General features: G+C 38.5%; 2 protein-coding genes across 2 annotated transcripts in view; one reads left to right on the top strand and one right to left on the bottom strand.

Moving 5' to 3' along the window:
* The window catches only part of LOC138015585 (sorting nexin-25-like), a 20,475-nt gene extending 19,257 nt beyond the window's left edge, over positions 1-1,218 (top strand). Inside the window, exon 21 of the mRNA XM_068862666.1 lies at positions 177-1,218. Coding sequence (XP_068718767.1) covers positions 177-329 — 153 coding nt within the window. The 3' untranslated portion in view covers positions 330-1,218. The remainder of the gene's footprint in view (positions 1-176) is intronic.
* Positions 1,219-3,623: 2,405 nt separating this feature from the next.
* Positions 3,624-15,000, bottom strand: part of LOC138015587 (uncharacterized) — a 12,308-nt gene continuing 931 nt past the window's right edge. The window contains exons 2-10 of the mRNA XM_068862668.1: positions 14,750-14,884; positions 12,636-12,737; positions 11,300-11,359; positions 10,890-10,946; positions 9,216-9,374; positions 9,029-9,130; positions 5,746-5,805; positions 4,201-4,253; positions 3,624-3,802 (exon numbers count right to left, since the gene is read on the bottom strand). Coding sequence (XP_068718769.1) covers positions 3,685-3,802; positions 4,201-4,253; positions 5,746-5,805; positions 9,029-9,130; positions 9,216-9,374; positions 10,890-10,946; positions 11,300-11,359; positions 12,636-12,737; positions 14,750-14,884 — 846 coding nt within the window. The 3' untranslated portion in view covers positions 3,624-3,684. The remainder of the gene's footprint in view (positions 3,803-4,200; positions 4,254-5,745; positions 5,806-9,028; positions 9,131-9,215; positions 9,375-10,889; positions 10,947-11,299; positions 11,360-12,635; positions 12,738-14,749; positions 14,885-15,000) is intronic.

Here is a 15,000-nt window from a genome sequence, read left to right on the forward strand (position 1 = left end):
CAAGATTATTATTATTTGAGTCCGATATCATCATCATCATCATTATTATTATTATTATTATTATTATTATCATCATTATGATTATCATCATCATCATCATCATTATTATTATTATTAACTATCATTATCATTATAATACTTTAATTAATGACTGACATACATTTTCTGTTCTTTAGGTTCTGTTTGAGCTCATTGTGTTCACTCTGTGTCCAGAAGTAGTATCAGATGAAGTAAAGCAAAGAGCCAAGCTATTGCAGAATGCAGGGATTAGGGAGTTTCAAGATACTCCTGACAACAGCAAATCCACAAAACAACTGTACAGTACATAAATTATTGTAACTCCAACTTTCCCCAGAGTGTACTTTGAAGGGTGTGGTCGGAAGATTTTGAGAGATAAGAATGCTACAATGTAATAATTTATTATTTAATTTGAGAATGATTTATGAGGAAAACCTATCTTATTTCTTACGCAAAAAATTAAATAAAGAATGACTTCTGGGCCCCGTTGTTCAAAAGCCGATTAACACTAATCCCAGATTAAAAATTAACTAAGGAGTTTATTTCTCTACTCCCAAATGCTACATTCAACATTGATATTCGGCAAAACTTTACATTAGAAGTCAATCTTGAAAAACAAAAATAAGCGAAAGAAAATTTCACCAAAACGTCGAAAACATGAAACAAAAGTTTACGATAATCCTGGATTAAATTAATCCGCTTTCGAACAACCGGACCTTGGTTTGTTGTGTCGTATCCCTTGTATTTTGAAAATTAATATATAAAGAATTTCAGACCTACTGTACATGTACCTTGGTTTTCGCACACAGTTGCATAAAAATGGAGACCAATATTTACTGTGGGATGAGTTTAAGACACCCGACATACAGCTGGTTCTTTGTTTAGGCTAAACATGTTTTGTGCACATGACTTTGTGCAAAAAGCAAAGATAAAAATAGGTATGCATTGCGTACATGTACGTGTGGTAGTGCAGTAACTTGACACAGGGCTTCATTCCATAACTGTCAACTGAGCTGCTTTTTGTTTTGGAGGGCGTAATATGAAGCCCTAATAGTACATGATATTGTTTTGGTATCATAAATCATTATAGTGCCATGGTAGATGTCTTTGGTAAATAGCCCCCTGAGAAGACATGTAGTTACTAGTAAAATACTAAACCCAGAAAGATTCAAGAAAATAAATGGGAATCGAGAAACATTGGCTTCAAGGCTGACATGTTGATCATTTTCAAGTTCCCTTACAACTTATTTTTCACCACAAGTTGAGCGTGCACTCTGAGCATCTGACAGCTTTCCAACACAAATAGTCCCTGAAGTTAACACCTGTCCGGCAGGGTTAGTATTTGGATGGGTGACCTCAAAATTGCGAACTAAGTAAGGTACAGATTTTGTTGGCCTGCCTTATGCAAAACAACTATCGATGCAAAAGTAAATAAATAATGATGCACAGTTTTAAGGAAGAGCGCAAGGACGTTTTGGGAAGTGTTGATCGAGAATTAAAAAACATTGCTATCACCAACAATTTGTGACATGAAAACAACATAAATATAAAAAGTTACCATCAGCGAAAAACATTTGAGAGATTTTCGCTATGTTCAATTTTTCTATTGTAATTTTAGCTGCACAAATAAATCAATTGCAAAAGAGAAAGTGACACCGATTTCAGGTGTTACTAACAACTGTTTGCTGTAACCGTTGTTTCTGCGAAGTCAAAACCTCTCTCTCCTAGACAAGGTTATTTATCATCAGGTAATTCGATTGGAAATAGCAACTGCTTTCAGCGACACAAATTCTTGCCGATTTTGGGGTTCATTTGTTGAAATTCAAGCTCGCTCCAACAGACCTACACAGGCGGCTTCCGCTTCCTTATTTTTCATAAAGATATAATTTTTTGAAAGAAAAGTGGAGCAACAAATTACGTGAATAAATCACAAGAGAAGAAAGATGCTATCAGTGCTATCAACAGACACGGACTAGCCGATATAATTTACATGTTTACCAATCAGCAAAATTAAAGTAGTGTTGCCTAAGAAGTTGACCCGGTCTTTGAGAGTAAAAATATTATGGTCGACTGGTGATTTTTTTTCTTGTTTATTTGACCCGCAGAATGTCTGTGAAATGTGAGCTTGCGTGACGATCTCCGTAAACGTGAAAAGAGTGATTTTGATTTAAGATATTTAAGAATTATGTCTGTTAATTTGACAATAACGTATTCAAACAGTTTATTCTCTTTTCAATGAGAAAATTAAGAAAAGAAAAAGGCGACAAGTGGGCCGCAAACAAACAAATTGTTGTAATTCAAGAAAACCGTACATTAGTTTGGTAATTCATGCACGTGCTGCAGGCCTACAAATCACTCACTCACTCAGCCCCGATGACAATGTGGGAGTGCACTTGTACAAAGTGTACAACCACAAAAGTATTTCCATTATCCCATATTTAAAGTTCTAAGGAGAGTGTTGTTGTTTAAATTACTATTTGGTGTACATTTGACCCTGGAGCCACTCTTATAGAACCATTGAGCAGGCAGACACAACAGAATGATTACAAGTCAAGGATTAAGTTGTTAAACGATGTGTCACTGTTGGGATGAGTCCATTATCAGGCTTATTAAATTACTAAGTTGATTAGATATAATTAAATACATATAATTAAGAGGTGTGAAGGTAAAGCTTTTGTCATATAGAGTATCATTGACTTAGTAATTTAATTAGCTTGACACTGAAACATCACTCAACAAATTTGATTTAGCTGATTTTTCACCATCCTAGTGCTATTCAAATTGAATCTAGAAGTTCGTTTATCCTATCAAGTAACAATAATTACACGTGGAGTGAAGATAATCTTATGGTGCGTTGGTAAGAGCAGTCGCCTGCCACCAGCGTGGCCCGGGTTCGATATTCAGATTCTGTGTCATAATATGGGTGGAGTTTGTTGATTTCTCTACTCTGCACCGAGAGGTTTTCTCCGGGTACTCCGGTTTCCCCTCTCCTCAAAAACCAACATTAATTTTGATTTCATTTGCGTTGATTGTTACTTTCAGTTTACAGTGTCCCCAATTAGTGCTCCAGCGCTAGAATGACTAGACACCTATTAAATAAAGTTCCTTTCCTTTGCAAAAAAAAAAGGAAGAAATTTTGATTTCACTACAACACTTCAATGTGAAATTATAGTTTATTAAGGATGTCTCCGTCAATCCACTTCATAACATTAGCTAAGATTGTATACAACAAAATTTAATTTAACATTATACTGAACTAACTTACACGAGCATTTAATTAAAACAAAATAATAAGGCCACTCCAGACAAAAGAAACCACTAAAAACAACCCTTTAGTAGTGGCCAAACATTAAATCTAATACAGCTGCACCATACCCTGTGGAATGGGCACTTAAAATAAAAAAAATAGGAGGTAGCATTGCAAAACGAAAACTAAGGGGAAAAAATGTGAAGGAGCAGAGATCAACTGAGCCAGACGAAGAATCCCAAAAGCATGCATCTATGGCCTTCTACATCATGCTGTCAGAAAATTCAACTTTTGACTGAATTGTTGTCAAACGTCAGAAATTCCAAACCATAGGATAAAAGAAAAACCAAACGGCAACTTCTTTCATAACTCAGTTTATTCAACACATCAAAATAATTATTGGTATGAGGACATTTTTTTCACTCATAAACCCAGCTGTACGTTGCTGGCTCCCAATCCACAAGTTCTTCCTCTTTAAACCAAAGTGCAATCTCTCTTTTAGCTGTTTCCACTTTATCGCTGCCATGACAAATATTCCTAATAAAACAGCCAAGAGGCAAATACATTTGTAAATTATTAATCCTAGTGACAATTTTTTTGAAATTTTCTTCATAATGCTCTTTGTTTAGGGACATAAAGCAAAACCTTAGGATTATCAGAAAAGCTGGCCTTTTGCAAAATTTCACCCCTTGAAACATGATCATTTTGAAGATACAGAGAGATTAGGTCACGATCCCAAAGTTGAGAAAACTTATGCATATACACAAGATGTCACAATCAACTAATGTAAAAAAAAAATAACATCCTTACCTTTGTGGATGTACCAGATGAAATTTTTTTCAGTAAAATGGGAAACTGGGGGAAAATGAATCCTTCAATTTTGAACAGATCAGCTTAAGCATAATATAATTTGGAAAGGTCATTTATGGACTTACCTCCCGATGTGAATGGAGAAATCGCCTCGAACAGAGCCAGGCTTGGATTTTGCCTAAAAAGTGGAATAAAACTCAAGATTTCAAGATACCAGTAACTGAGCGACAAAAAGAGAGCATTGGTGCCAGGTACTTGTCAAAATAACACATGCTCTTCTGTTGAATGTTAACGTAATATTTGCAAGTTTTCAGAGGGTGGAAATCTATATATAGATATATATATAATTAAATGATATGTACCGAAGTGCCAGAGTGATGTCCTGGTCAACTATAAGAGTGCTCAATAGTTAAACTAGAGCAGAATACTGTACAAGCGGACAGATAGAGCTAGATTAAGTGGTCTTGAACATTTATTGCTACTCAGAGTTCATAGACCTCTTTCATAATGGCAGCCAAATAAAATATTCTTTTGTTTTAATGCTAATAAGCCTTTCTAGCGTCACTACTTCAAGCAAATTTCAATAGAATTGTTGTTTGAAAATGAGGGTAGTAGGTCTAATTGACATAAAGACAAAAGAATGTAAGAGTGGTCGCCATTTATGAAAGTGGCCTATGCTTCTTGCAAAGCAATCATCAGGCAACTGCTAATAAGTAACCATTACAATCCAATTTACCGTATAGCGAAAACAGAGCAATAAATACTTGGTGTGGCACGTGGCATGTGTCATCGCTAGTGATGGTTACAAAGGTCATGTCACATTTGCCGCAAAATCTGATAATGGGAAGTTTTCGAAGAAATTTCTGCTGAAAACTGCCCTAATACGATGATACGATTATCAGATTTTGCCGCAAATGTGACATGAACTTTGTAAGCATCACTCAATAAAGCGATACAATGTGCCAGGCGCCACGCCAAGTATTTATTGTTCTGTTTTCTCTATAACTTGGATTGTAACCGTTACTTTTGGCAGTTGCCTGATGATTGCTTCACGAGAAGCACGAAACTCTGAGTAGCAATAATCCAGCTCCATCTGTCCACTTATATAAATATGTATATATTGTTACCGTTATAAGAAAAAAATATTTTCTTCACTTGGTACTGTGTAAGTTCAAGTGACTTAACTGCATCATGAAACTTTTATAGCATTTATTGCATTTGCTTGAGATCACAAAATATTCATTGCAGGGCAGGTACAGTACACATAAAAACTCTTGTTTACAATGTAAACAAAACTAAAAGCATCTATTATCGACATCATTCTACAAACTACGATTGGGACCCTTTTTGTGGAGCAGGGACCGGGCAATGGTGAGAGCCTGCGAACAGGCTCCCAGCGAGGGTGAATCTGCAAGCAAAGCGGGTACTCCCTCATCGCCAGACCGCTCTTGGCTCGTCCCACTCGCCCTTGACTACACTCGACTAACTCACCCTAAACCCAACCAGGAGCCTGTCCGTAGGCTACAATGGTGACAGCACTGACTGACCTAATCCACCAATGTGGCCCGGGTTTGGTTCCCAGACTTTATGTCACATGTGGGTTGAGTTTGTTGTTTCTCTGGGTACTCTGGTTTTCCCCTCCCTGCAAAAACCAAATAAATGTTACTTACTGGATCAGTTTCACCCAGGATATCTCTACATGTTTTCACAACATTAAGTCCTTCCCAAACCTGATGAGAAACAAAAAATATTCCATCATTTGTTAATAGTCCATTATTATATCTCTCAGATAGTACGCACGCTGTAATTGGCTAAATTAGCGGGCCGTATTCTACAGTACGGCCCACTGTACAGCCCGCTAAATTTAAAATTTCGATAAAACATCATCTAGCGAGTTTTTCATTTCATTTCTGTTGCATAAACTTGTACTGCAAACTGTTTGAATCTTGCAAGCAACTATTTCAAACTTAACAGCCAAGAAGATTTAGTTTTTGGAATTTTGGCACGGCAATCTTTGTGGCAGTTGAACCTTATGCTTGACTTTGACTAGTTTCCTTGCCCGCATGCCGGATTAACCTCAGAGATATAATAAATATCTTACTAACCGAGTTTTCTCGGTACGTACTGTAAGTTATGGATCCTCGTTTTTTCCTGTTGATTTATGGCCCGCGCGCTTTGCGCTTGGGCCATAAATCAACGGGAAAAAACTCGGTCTGTAACGTACAGTACGGACCTCGAACTCTGTTAGTAAGAGGTATGTATTAACTTTTGAAAGGGGATATCACCAGAAAACCAATTCTTTGATTGCACCTGATGTCAAGGGTGGCTACGTTGGTGGACAGAATAGTGAAAAAGTCATTTGGGAATGTGACTATCATTATGCTCAACTTGAGCTACATTTTTCTATTGTTTTCAATTGGCACCAAAATGGTCATGTGAGTGCAATCAAATAATAGTTCACTGACTTAATTAAGCTCCATGGCAGAGTTAGCCTCCTTCGCAGCTGTTTTTAGGCTCGTTGCTCCCCACACAGAGTGGGAAAGTTTAAATTGAACAATGCCACCAAGCCTAGAAAATTCAAAGGAAAACCTGCGGAGTTTTCAGTGTGAGATTTTTCAGAAAAACAGTGACTACTAAGGAAGAATAGTATTCTGACCACGAGATGACCCACCACCTTGCTCAACCTGCGCCAACCAATGTATACAAAACATGGACCCCAGGTCCATGGACCACGCCTGTGGACCCGGTCCATGGACTACCTCTGTGGACCACCCATCATTTTGTAAAGTTACACGTAGAAAAATATTTAGACGAAAAAGAGAAGTGATCCTCACACACATCTGGACAATTAAACAGGAGCTCATGACTTGGAGTGAACAACTCCCACACTAAGGCTGTGTCAAGGCATTTTCGCAGACCAATCAAAATTATTAGACTACCTTCTCCGCAAGAAAAAAAAGACAGTTCCCGTTCAGTGATACTATGGCGTCAAGTTAGGTCTTGTGAGTGGTCATCGGGCTCCTGTGGGAGTCTCATCCACCGGAAATTCAATCCACTGGAGGCTTTTCAGGCACCGTCAATGAACAAAACTTTGTGGGGGACTTTGGGACTGCTTTTTTCTGGCGCAAATGACAGCCATGCAGTTTACCATGATCTCAACCGAATAACAAGTAGTTTACACAAGAGTCCCCAGGACAGAATGGGCAAGGGCCCACCACACCGAGGACTACCTCCCCTACTCTTCTCGAACATTGTGTGTTCTTTAACTTCCCACGCAAGTGATTTGAGACAGGGCCTACGGTTTATTGTACTTATCCGAAAACTCTAGAAAGGCAAACCATAGTGCACAACTTCAGCTTCTGTGAGAAAGGAGTTACAATTCGCATCTACTTAATGGAATGCCGCTGCATTCACTTTAAAGTGGTACTACGACCAAAAAAAAAATTTGTTTTTCCTTTGGATTTCAAAACTATGTTAACTAAACACTAACTCACCCAAGTTTTAAGTTCTGATTTTAAAAAGACACCTGTTTATTTTAGCTGGAATTTTCTTACTTATTGGTCTGCCATTACTAACTTTAAAATCTTGAGAGAGCTGGGTCGAGGAGAAAATGACGTCAAACACTCACTAGTTTAAGAATGCAATGCGTGTGTACGCGGCCTAATTAATATGCAGCACGGGAGTTTCGGGCTTCCAGACTTTTCAACCCGTGTTTGGCATATATAATAAATTGCGTTTACACGCTGAAATTTTAAGCTAGTGAGTAAATGACGTCATTTTCTCAAGATCCAACCCTCTGAGGTCCAATCGGCCAGTTTTGAACGTGAGTAATGGCGGACCATGAAATCCAAAAGTTACACTTAAAATAAACAGCCTTTGGATAAAACTCAAAGCTCAAAATTTTGCCACTTAGGTGTTAAGCGAACACACTTTCAAAATCTGAACAAAAAAAGGAACTGATTTTTTGATCATAGTACCACTTTAACCGACCTTTACTAATCTGGTCTTTTTCACAAAGACTTATGCTTTATGGTATCGGTCAGTTTCCAAGCAATCCAAGATCTAACTCTGCCTTGATAAACAGTTCAATGAGCTGTACTGGGGGGTCCAAATCCACAAAGGGGGACTTAATCAGTTAGTGGATTTAGTCCCCAGGGGTCCAAATTTAAGGGGCTCCAAATTCACTAGGACACCGGCGGGGGTTTTTGATGCCGCGACCTCCAGCACGGTAGTCTGATGCTTAACCAACTGAGCCAACCTGGTTGGCTGAGTCCTACCAGCGTGGCATAAGACAGGCCAGGCCAAAAAGGCATGCTAAGGCCCCAAACGGAGGACATAGGCAAAACATGACCTGCTCCCAACTGAGTGGCCTCATGGCTCAGTTCGTAGAGCATTGCACCAGCATCACATAGATCATAGGTTTGAATCCCATTGGAGGCACCTGAATTTTTCACGTGTCTGTAAGAGACAATTGCTTAAATTGTCCAGATAAGTGCTTGGATCACTTCTCTTTTCCGTCTAAAGATCTTTCTGCGTGCAACTGTACAAAATGAGGGGTGGTCCACAGGAGTAGTCAATAGACCGGGTCCACGGGGGTGGTCCATGTTTTGTATACGTCTCGAGCCAACATGACAATGCTGACCGAGGCAAACGGACAAGTATCAACTGGTGTACAAGTCACGGTATAGTCACACATTATGCAAAATTAAATGGGATGATTTTGATTTGGTCAGACAAAAACTGTTTCCACACGAGTCTATGTTTGAAGTACATGCAGCAATCAATTAATTGCTTAATAAATTAATGTACAATGCTGCAGGTGTATTATTGTAGGCGATTTCCCTCAAGTAGGCAAGTTCACAATTTTCCAGGAAAAGAACAATCGAGAACTTGGTTATCCGCAAATGCACAGCAAACAGAATTTACACATATCACAAAAAATTAAAAGCGTACCATCGCCACAACGGGGCCAGATGACATGTACTTGATGAGACCTGGAAAGAACTTCTTCTCTTTCAGTTCTTCGTAATGCTTTTTAAGGAGTTCCTCGCTAGCCTTAAACAAAACAAAATATACACCAATGTACAATTTGTACAAAAACCGAATCGTCCTCTCTGTAGAGACAACAGACGACTTGTACCTTCATAAATTTCATGGCGACCAACTTGAAACCCTTCTGTTCGAATCTTTTGATGATATCGGCTACCAATCCTCGGTGGACGGCGTCTGGTTTTAACATCAGAAATGTTCGCTCGGTGTTTTCGGACATCTTGAGTATATCGGAAACTGTTTCGCTGTGCTACAAAGCTTCGCTGGTTTTAAGGGAACGACTTTATTGCAGAACAGAAATTTCAAAGTCTCTCTCACACCACGTGGACTGTGCTTTAAACAAAGTGGTTCGATGACCAAATAAGGCAAAATGAAGGAGTGCTTTTGCTAGTCACGCAATCTCGTCTGCTGAGAGATTGTGTGACAGGCCTAAAGATTTCTCCTTCTCGTCCCAAGTTTTAGAAAAAACGAATATTCTGATGTCTTTCATTTCAATCATGAGCCCTGCTGAGCATCTGATGGGTAATAGTCAAACTTTTAAGAACGTTATTCACCTCAAGCACTTTAATAAATGATTTGATTTGATTCTCTATTTCCTCATCACGCTACATTCTTAGTCACGCAAACCTACATTAAATCACCTTCAGCAGACGTACTTCCTCCTTTACGGCAGCACTGTACCCCTTCCACTCTACTGAAGACCGTTATCTTAGACTAAGGAATAAACTGACAGGTTTAATTAAAGTACAGGGGGGGGGGGGGGGGGTTGCTCGAAGCCTGGTTAGCGCTAAACGTTGGTAAAGAGGTATCTAAACCTCTCGGTTTCCATGGCATTTAACGCTGGCTAACGCAAACCATACTTCAGTTTAGGTAAAACAATGACCTTTAATGAGTGACCTGTGTTTTAAACCTGCCGGGAATAAACCATTAACTTTTACAACTGGTGGGAGCAAGTATTCTCTGGCATTTTGTTTCCCTTTGCAAGAATTTTTGCATTACAGGAATCCCAAAAACAAGTGTTGCTGACTGAAATTGTTTCCCTGTGTCTCTTTGATGATCCTCTCCACAATCCTAATTGTCTTTGAATACCACCTCCTCCTGCCCTCATCTTCCCCCCCCCCCCCCCCCCCCCAAAAAAAAAATGCACACAGGCAGCCCCTAACTACTGCACCAACCTTAAGGTGGCACAGAGCAGAGTATTTACCACCAAAGCACTGAGTAAAGAATTCACAGATTTTATTTGTTTTTACTACAGAATAATGAAATGACTCTGCCACTGGATTTTAATTCCTAACTAGAAATGATATGATTACAGTTCAGTTTTCGTAGACATATTTATACGCTGCTGGAGTCCAGTCCACTATTTCATCCTTGCCACTGAACCAAAGAGCAATCTCCTGTTCTGCACTTTCTACCGAGTCACTTCCATGAATGATATTCCTAGTGGATCACAAAGAAATGGTTATCAAAATTAATGTTTCCTCCATACGTGCTCAAGGAAGATGTCAAGGATTGTAGGTAATGAAATGCACCTCAAATTTCACGACATTGTCGTCTTATCATTCTCCAATTCCACTTCCCAAGCAAAATTAATGAACATTGTACTACAGTATAAATATGAATAATGAAATAATCAACTGTTGTGAAATAATACACTTTGTGACTTCAAAATTAAGGATGGAATTTACTACTTGCAATCTTTGACATCTTTCATGAAATCAGCCATTCAAAGGGCTGTCTGGAATGAAATGGAAAAACTAAAAACTTGCCTTCCTATTTGGATACAGAAGTCTCCCCTGATTGTTCCTGGCTTAGATTTAGCCTAAAAGAAAAACAAAAAAAATGATACCACTGGCAGTTAAGTCATGCAGTTGTCAAGTCAATCCTGTTCATGTTTTGTCACCCAATCAAAACATGTTGGAGATACAAAGTGTGCAATTTCTATTAAAATATTGTATTATTGTTAACTAGATACTTTGAGCTGCAGTATTTTCGAATAAAAGAATTACAACTACTGTTGGGTATTTTGGAACTCTAATACAAATCTGCAAACTCTGCATTATAATTATTGACTGTTTCGTTGGCACTTAGCGATAGCTATTACTAGCACAAAAGGTTATTACATGATTATGCAGTTGTTGAATGACTAATAAATTATTAATTTACAACACTCACTGGATCAGTCTCTCCAAGCATCACACGGCCAGTTTTGACAACACCAAGACCTTCCCACACCTACAAAATGACAAAACAGATTACTTGGGTTGGATGTCAGAATACATATGTAGGTGCTTTCCAGCTCAGCCACCCAGGTAATAAAATCCATCCAGAGCAGCGCACTCATTATTAGATCACTAAAGCCTGTGTGGCAAGGCATTCTTGAGCTGTAAATAATAACATTATTTTAATGAGGATTGGAGACTTCTATCAATTAATTAAACCCTTAAACTCCTGTAAGGGCCACCCAGACTTATAGATTTTACTCTAATGCCAGACGATTTCACTCATCAATGGGGAACCCCACAGGCGTGAAAGGGTTAAATTACCTAGCAAATTTGACAGTACATGTAGTAGCTATTCCTTCCTTGTCATTGCAAACTACATAAATCCAGAACTTGACTAGTTTAGGTGCTGACATTTGCCATGCACTAGTCACACACAAATCAGTCACACCTTCAATTTAGCTTGAAAAAGTTGGATAATATTAAAGAGCTTGTTAGATGTTTTGGTGTGTAATACCGCTGCGTATTTCTACTCATTGTTTGTATTTTGAAAATTATATATTTTAAAATACTCAGCACCACAAAACACCATCCAATAAGGTATATAAGATGCAGCAATTACAACTGATCTCGGTATTGATTCAGAAAATAATAAGCAGAAGTAAAATGTTCAGACAACAAATTAAATCAATGGACCCTTTACCCTGAGTCACCTGGGGGTTTCAATGAAATTTGAAGTTGGCTGCTTTGCGATCAAAGTAACAAACTGCATCAACAAGGTAGACTACGAGCAGTCCCTCTTTCGTTGCTTAATTAGTCGAGTGCAAAAAAAGGCTCAGGCACGAAAAAAAAATGGCCGCAAGAAATCCTCAAATTCTGATTTTCCGCTGCCATTATTTTGTGCCTCCCTTCTCCTTGTGCTCAATTAACTAAGCAGCAAAAGACGGACTGCTCATAGTCTATCAACAAGAGGACTAACCGTCCAATTCTCTAGGGGTGTTTGGGGGCATGCATTTTTTTTTTAAAGAAGGCTCCCAAACACCACATTTCAAAAGCAAAAAAGTCATGATCACATTTAGAAAACTCCATGTTGTCAATGTCAAACTTTAGGGGGAAAAGTACCTGACTTTTGAGTGAACACTCTCACTCCGACTGACAACTTTCAGCGGCTGTCAGTTCTTCTTGAAATGGTGCATTTACCGGCTGAATATCAACAGAGCTGTATCTTATATCAATAAAATAAAATAAAAGGATGTAAAGAGTTATTGCCTGCAATAAGGATTGCTCACCATGGCAACCACAGGTCCGCTAGCCATATGTTTCACCAACCCAGGAAAGAATGGCAGATGACTTAGGTCAGCGTAATGTTGACGAAGATGATCTTCACTTGCCTACAAAGAGTAAATAGTTACATGTAAGTTATGTGGCTACTCTTCATTGATCTGTGATATTTTCATCTTTTGTGGGACCAAAGAATTTTGATCACTTGGTCTCTAGCTACATTTGTAGATTAGCTTTTTAATTTTTTTTCTATTGGGGCATCGTGGCTGTCTTAAGTTTTGTTTCTATTTATATGGATCTTATTTACATAGCGGGTTGCTGGCATACAGGGAACATTTTATTGTGGTCCACGTACCCATGGTACAGTAACAATTCATTTAGTTACAGCGAGCACTGGTAAGCAGCTTATTGTTCTTGACATTTGGGATCCCTGTGCCTTAGATACCAGGATAAAAGTTGATTTTAGGATTTGACTAGTACACATGCCCAGCAGTTTTCATGTACATTTCATTTCTTACTTCATATTACCTTAATGTTATATTTAGTTTCCAACTTCTGCTCGTGTAACAGACCTTTTCTCATTATTGGCAAATTTGACAATAATGGTGATTTCTTGATTCCTATGTACTTTCTACAATATAGTGATCATTCAAATTTTTTTAAATAACAAAGCTCAGGCATGCAAAGCCCGCCAGCGGAGCGCCATGGTTAAGATTTCTTGGGACATCTATCCATGAGAGAAATTTTGGTTATGACGCCAGCGTACACTTGCCTGCATAAACTGTTGGGGTGGAGGTGGGGAGGCAGGACAGCCTCTGGGGACGGCAGTGTTCAGGCAATTTTCCTTGGCTGGAAATCGCATGGCAGTGTTGCATTTGGCAACCCACATTTTTCTCCCGGGAAATCATATTAGTGACGAGCAACGTGATAAAGAGCAGGAGAGAAGAGGCGATAAAATTTGAGCAAAGGAAGCCTCAAGAGAAGCCAAGGAAGAAGAAGAAGAGAAAATTTCAATGAAGAACACTGTAAACCTGAGAGAAATAAAGCGAGAGACAAAACACTTATTTCACAACGGTGAGCTTTCAGGTAATGTTTTCCTTCTTAATGCATGCCTCGCTGCCTCTGATGATGTTTTCTAAAACTCATGAAAAAAACCAAGAAGGTCTGAAAACAGTTGCAATTCCGTGTTGACAGAGATTCCGGCATATTTCAACAATCACATTTATAGGCTTTTATGTGAGATGGATGTCCAGTTTTGAGCTGCTTTGTTTGACTCTGAAATTGTAGTTGAGTAAGCAAATTTAAGACATACTATGCTTTAGCTTGACTTTTTTAAATTAGTTAGATTTTTGCTGTTGTTCTATAAACTGAAGAGAGAGGATGTAAAGATTTTCAGTCAAGAGATTACTGTGCATGTAATTTCAGTTTTAATTGATGATTAATTAAAATTGTTGGATATTACTTGCAAGGCTTGTTTGTTTACTGCTGTTACATGTAGCTCAGAGGTGTTTGATCGCTGTGAACTGTATACACTAACAACATTTAATTTTGTACTATATGCAGAAGCATGTTTATTTCCATATACGACATTATTGCTTTCTGGGGTTAGAAATGGGAGCTCCAATTTTAGGCTTGGCTAAATATTTATATTAGAAAAACTACATTTCCATCATTAGAGTAACTGATTCTATTCTTCCAGCACTTCATTTTCTTTTAGAAATTGTTAGTACTGCTCTTAGACAAGACAGTGTGGTTTTACTGCTCAGTTGTTTCAAAATCTTGATTTTTGATGGCTGTAAAAATCAAGGATTGGACTGATGGAGTTAACAATAATATTAGGAAGGATTGGGCAAATTTTTACTCAGCAATAGAAGGGGTGGCGAATGGTAAATGCGAGACGGCGAGACCAGCGTTTTTCTTTGACTTTTTAGATTGCGAGACCGAGACTTCAAAGTGTTTGACACCTTCATATAAAAAACGAGACTGCAAGACGCACATAACCACTCAAAAAACGAGACTGTGAGACCCGTGAAATTCGACTAAAATTTTGCGAGACCCAGAGTTTTTGAAGAACCATTCGCCACCCCTAATAGAAGACCCTAATAATAATAACTATTCTCACCTGCATAAATTTCATAGCTACTAATTTGAAACCTTTTTGCTCAAAACGCTTGATGATGTCGCCAATAAGTCCTCGCTGGACTCCGTCAGGCTTTACCATGATAAATGTTCGTTCACTTTTTGGGTTGCTTGCCACCTATTTTATGGAAAATACGGATTGCAAACAGCGGTTAACCCTTTCACTCCCAATAGTGCCACTTATAGATTTTACTCTGTCTAACGCCAGACGATTTTACTCGTCAATGGGGAACC

Source organism: Montipora capricornis, chromosome 9 (assembly GCF_036669925.1).
Source record: "Montipora capricornis isolate CH-2021 chromosome 9, ASM3666992v2, whole genome shotgun sequence".
Taxonomy (NCBI): Eukaryota; Metazoa; Cnidaria; class Anthozoa; order Scleractinia; family Acroporidae; genus Montipora; species Montipora capricornis.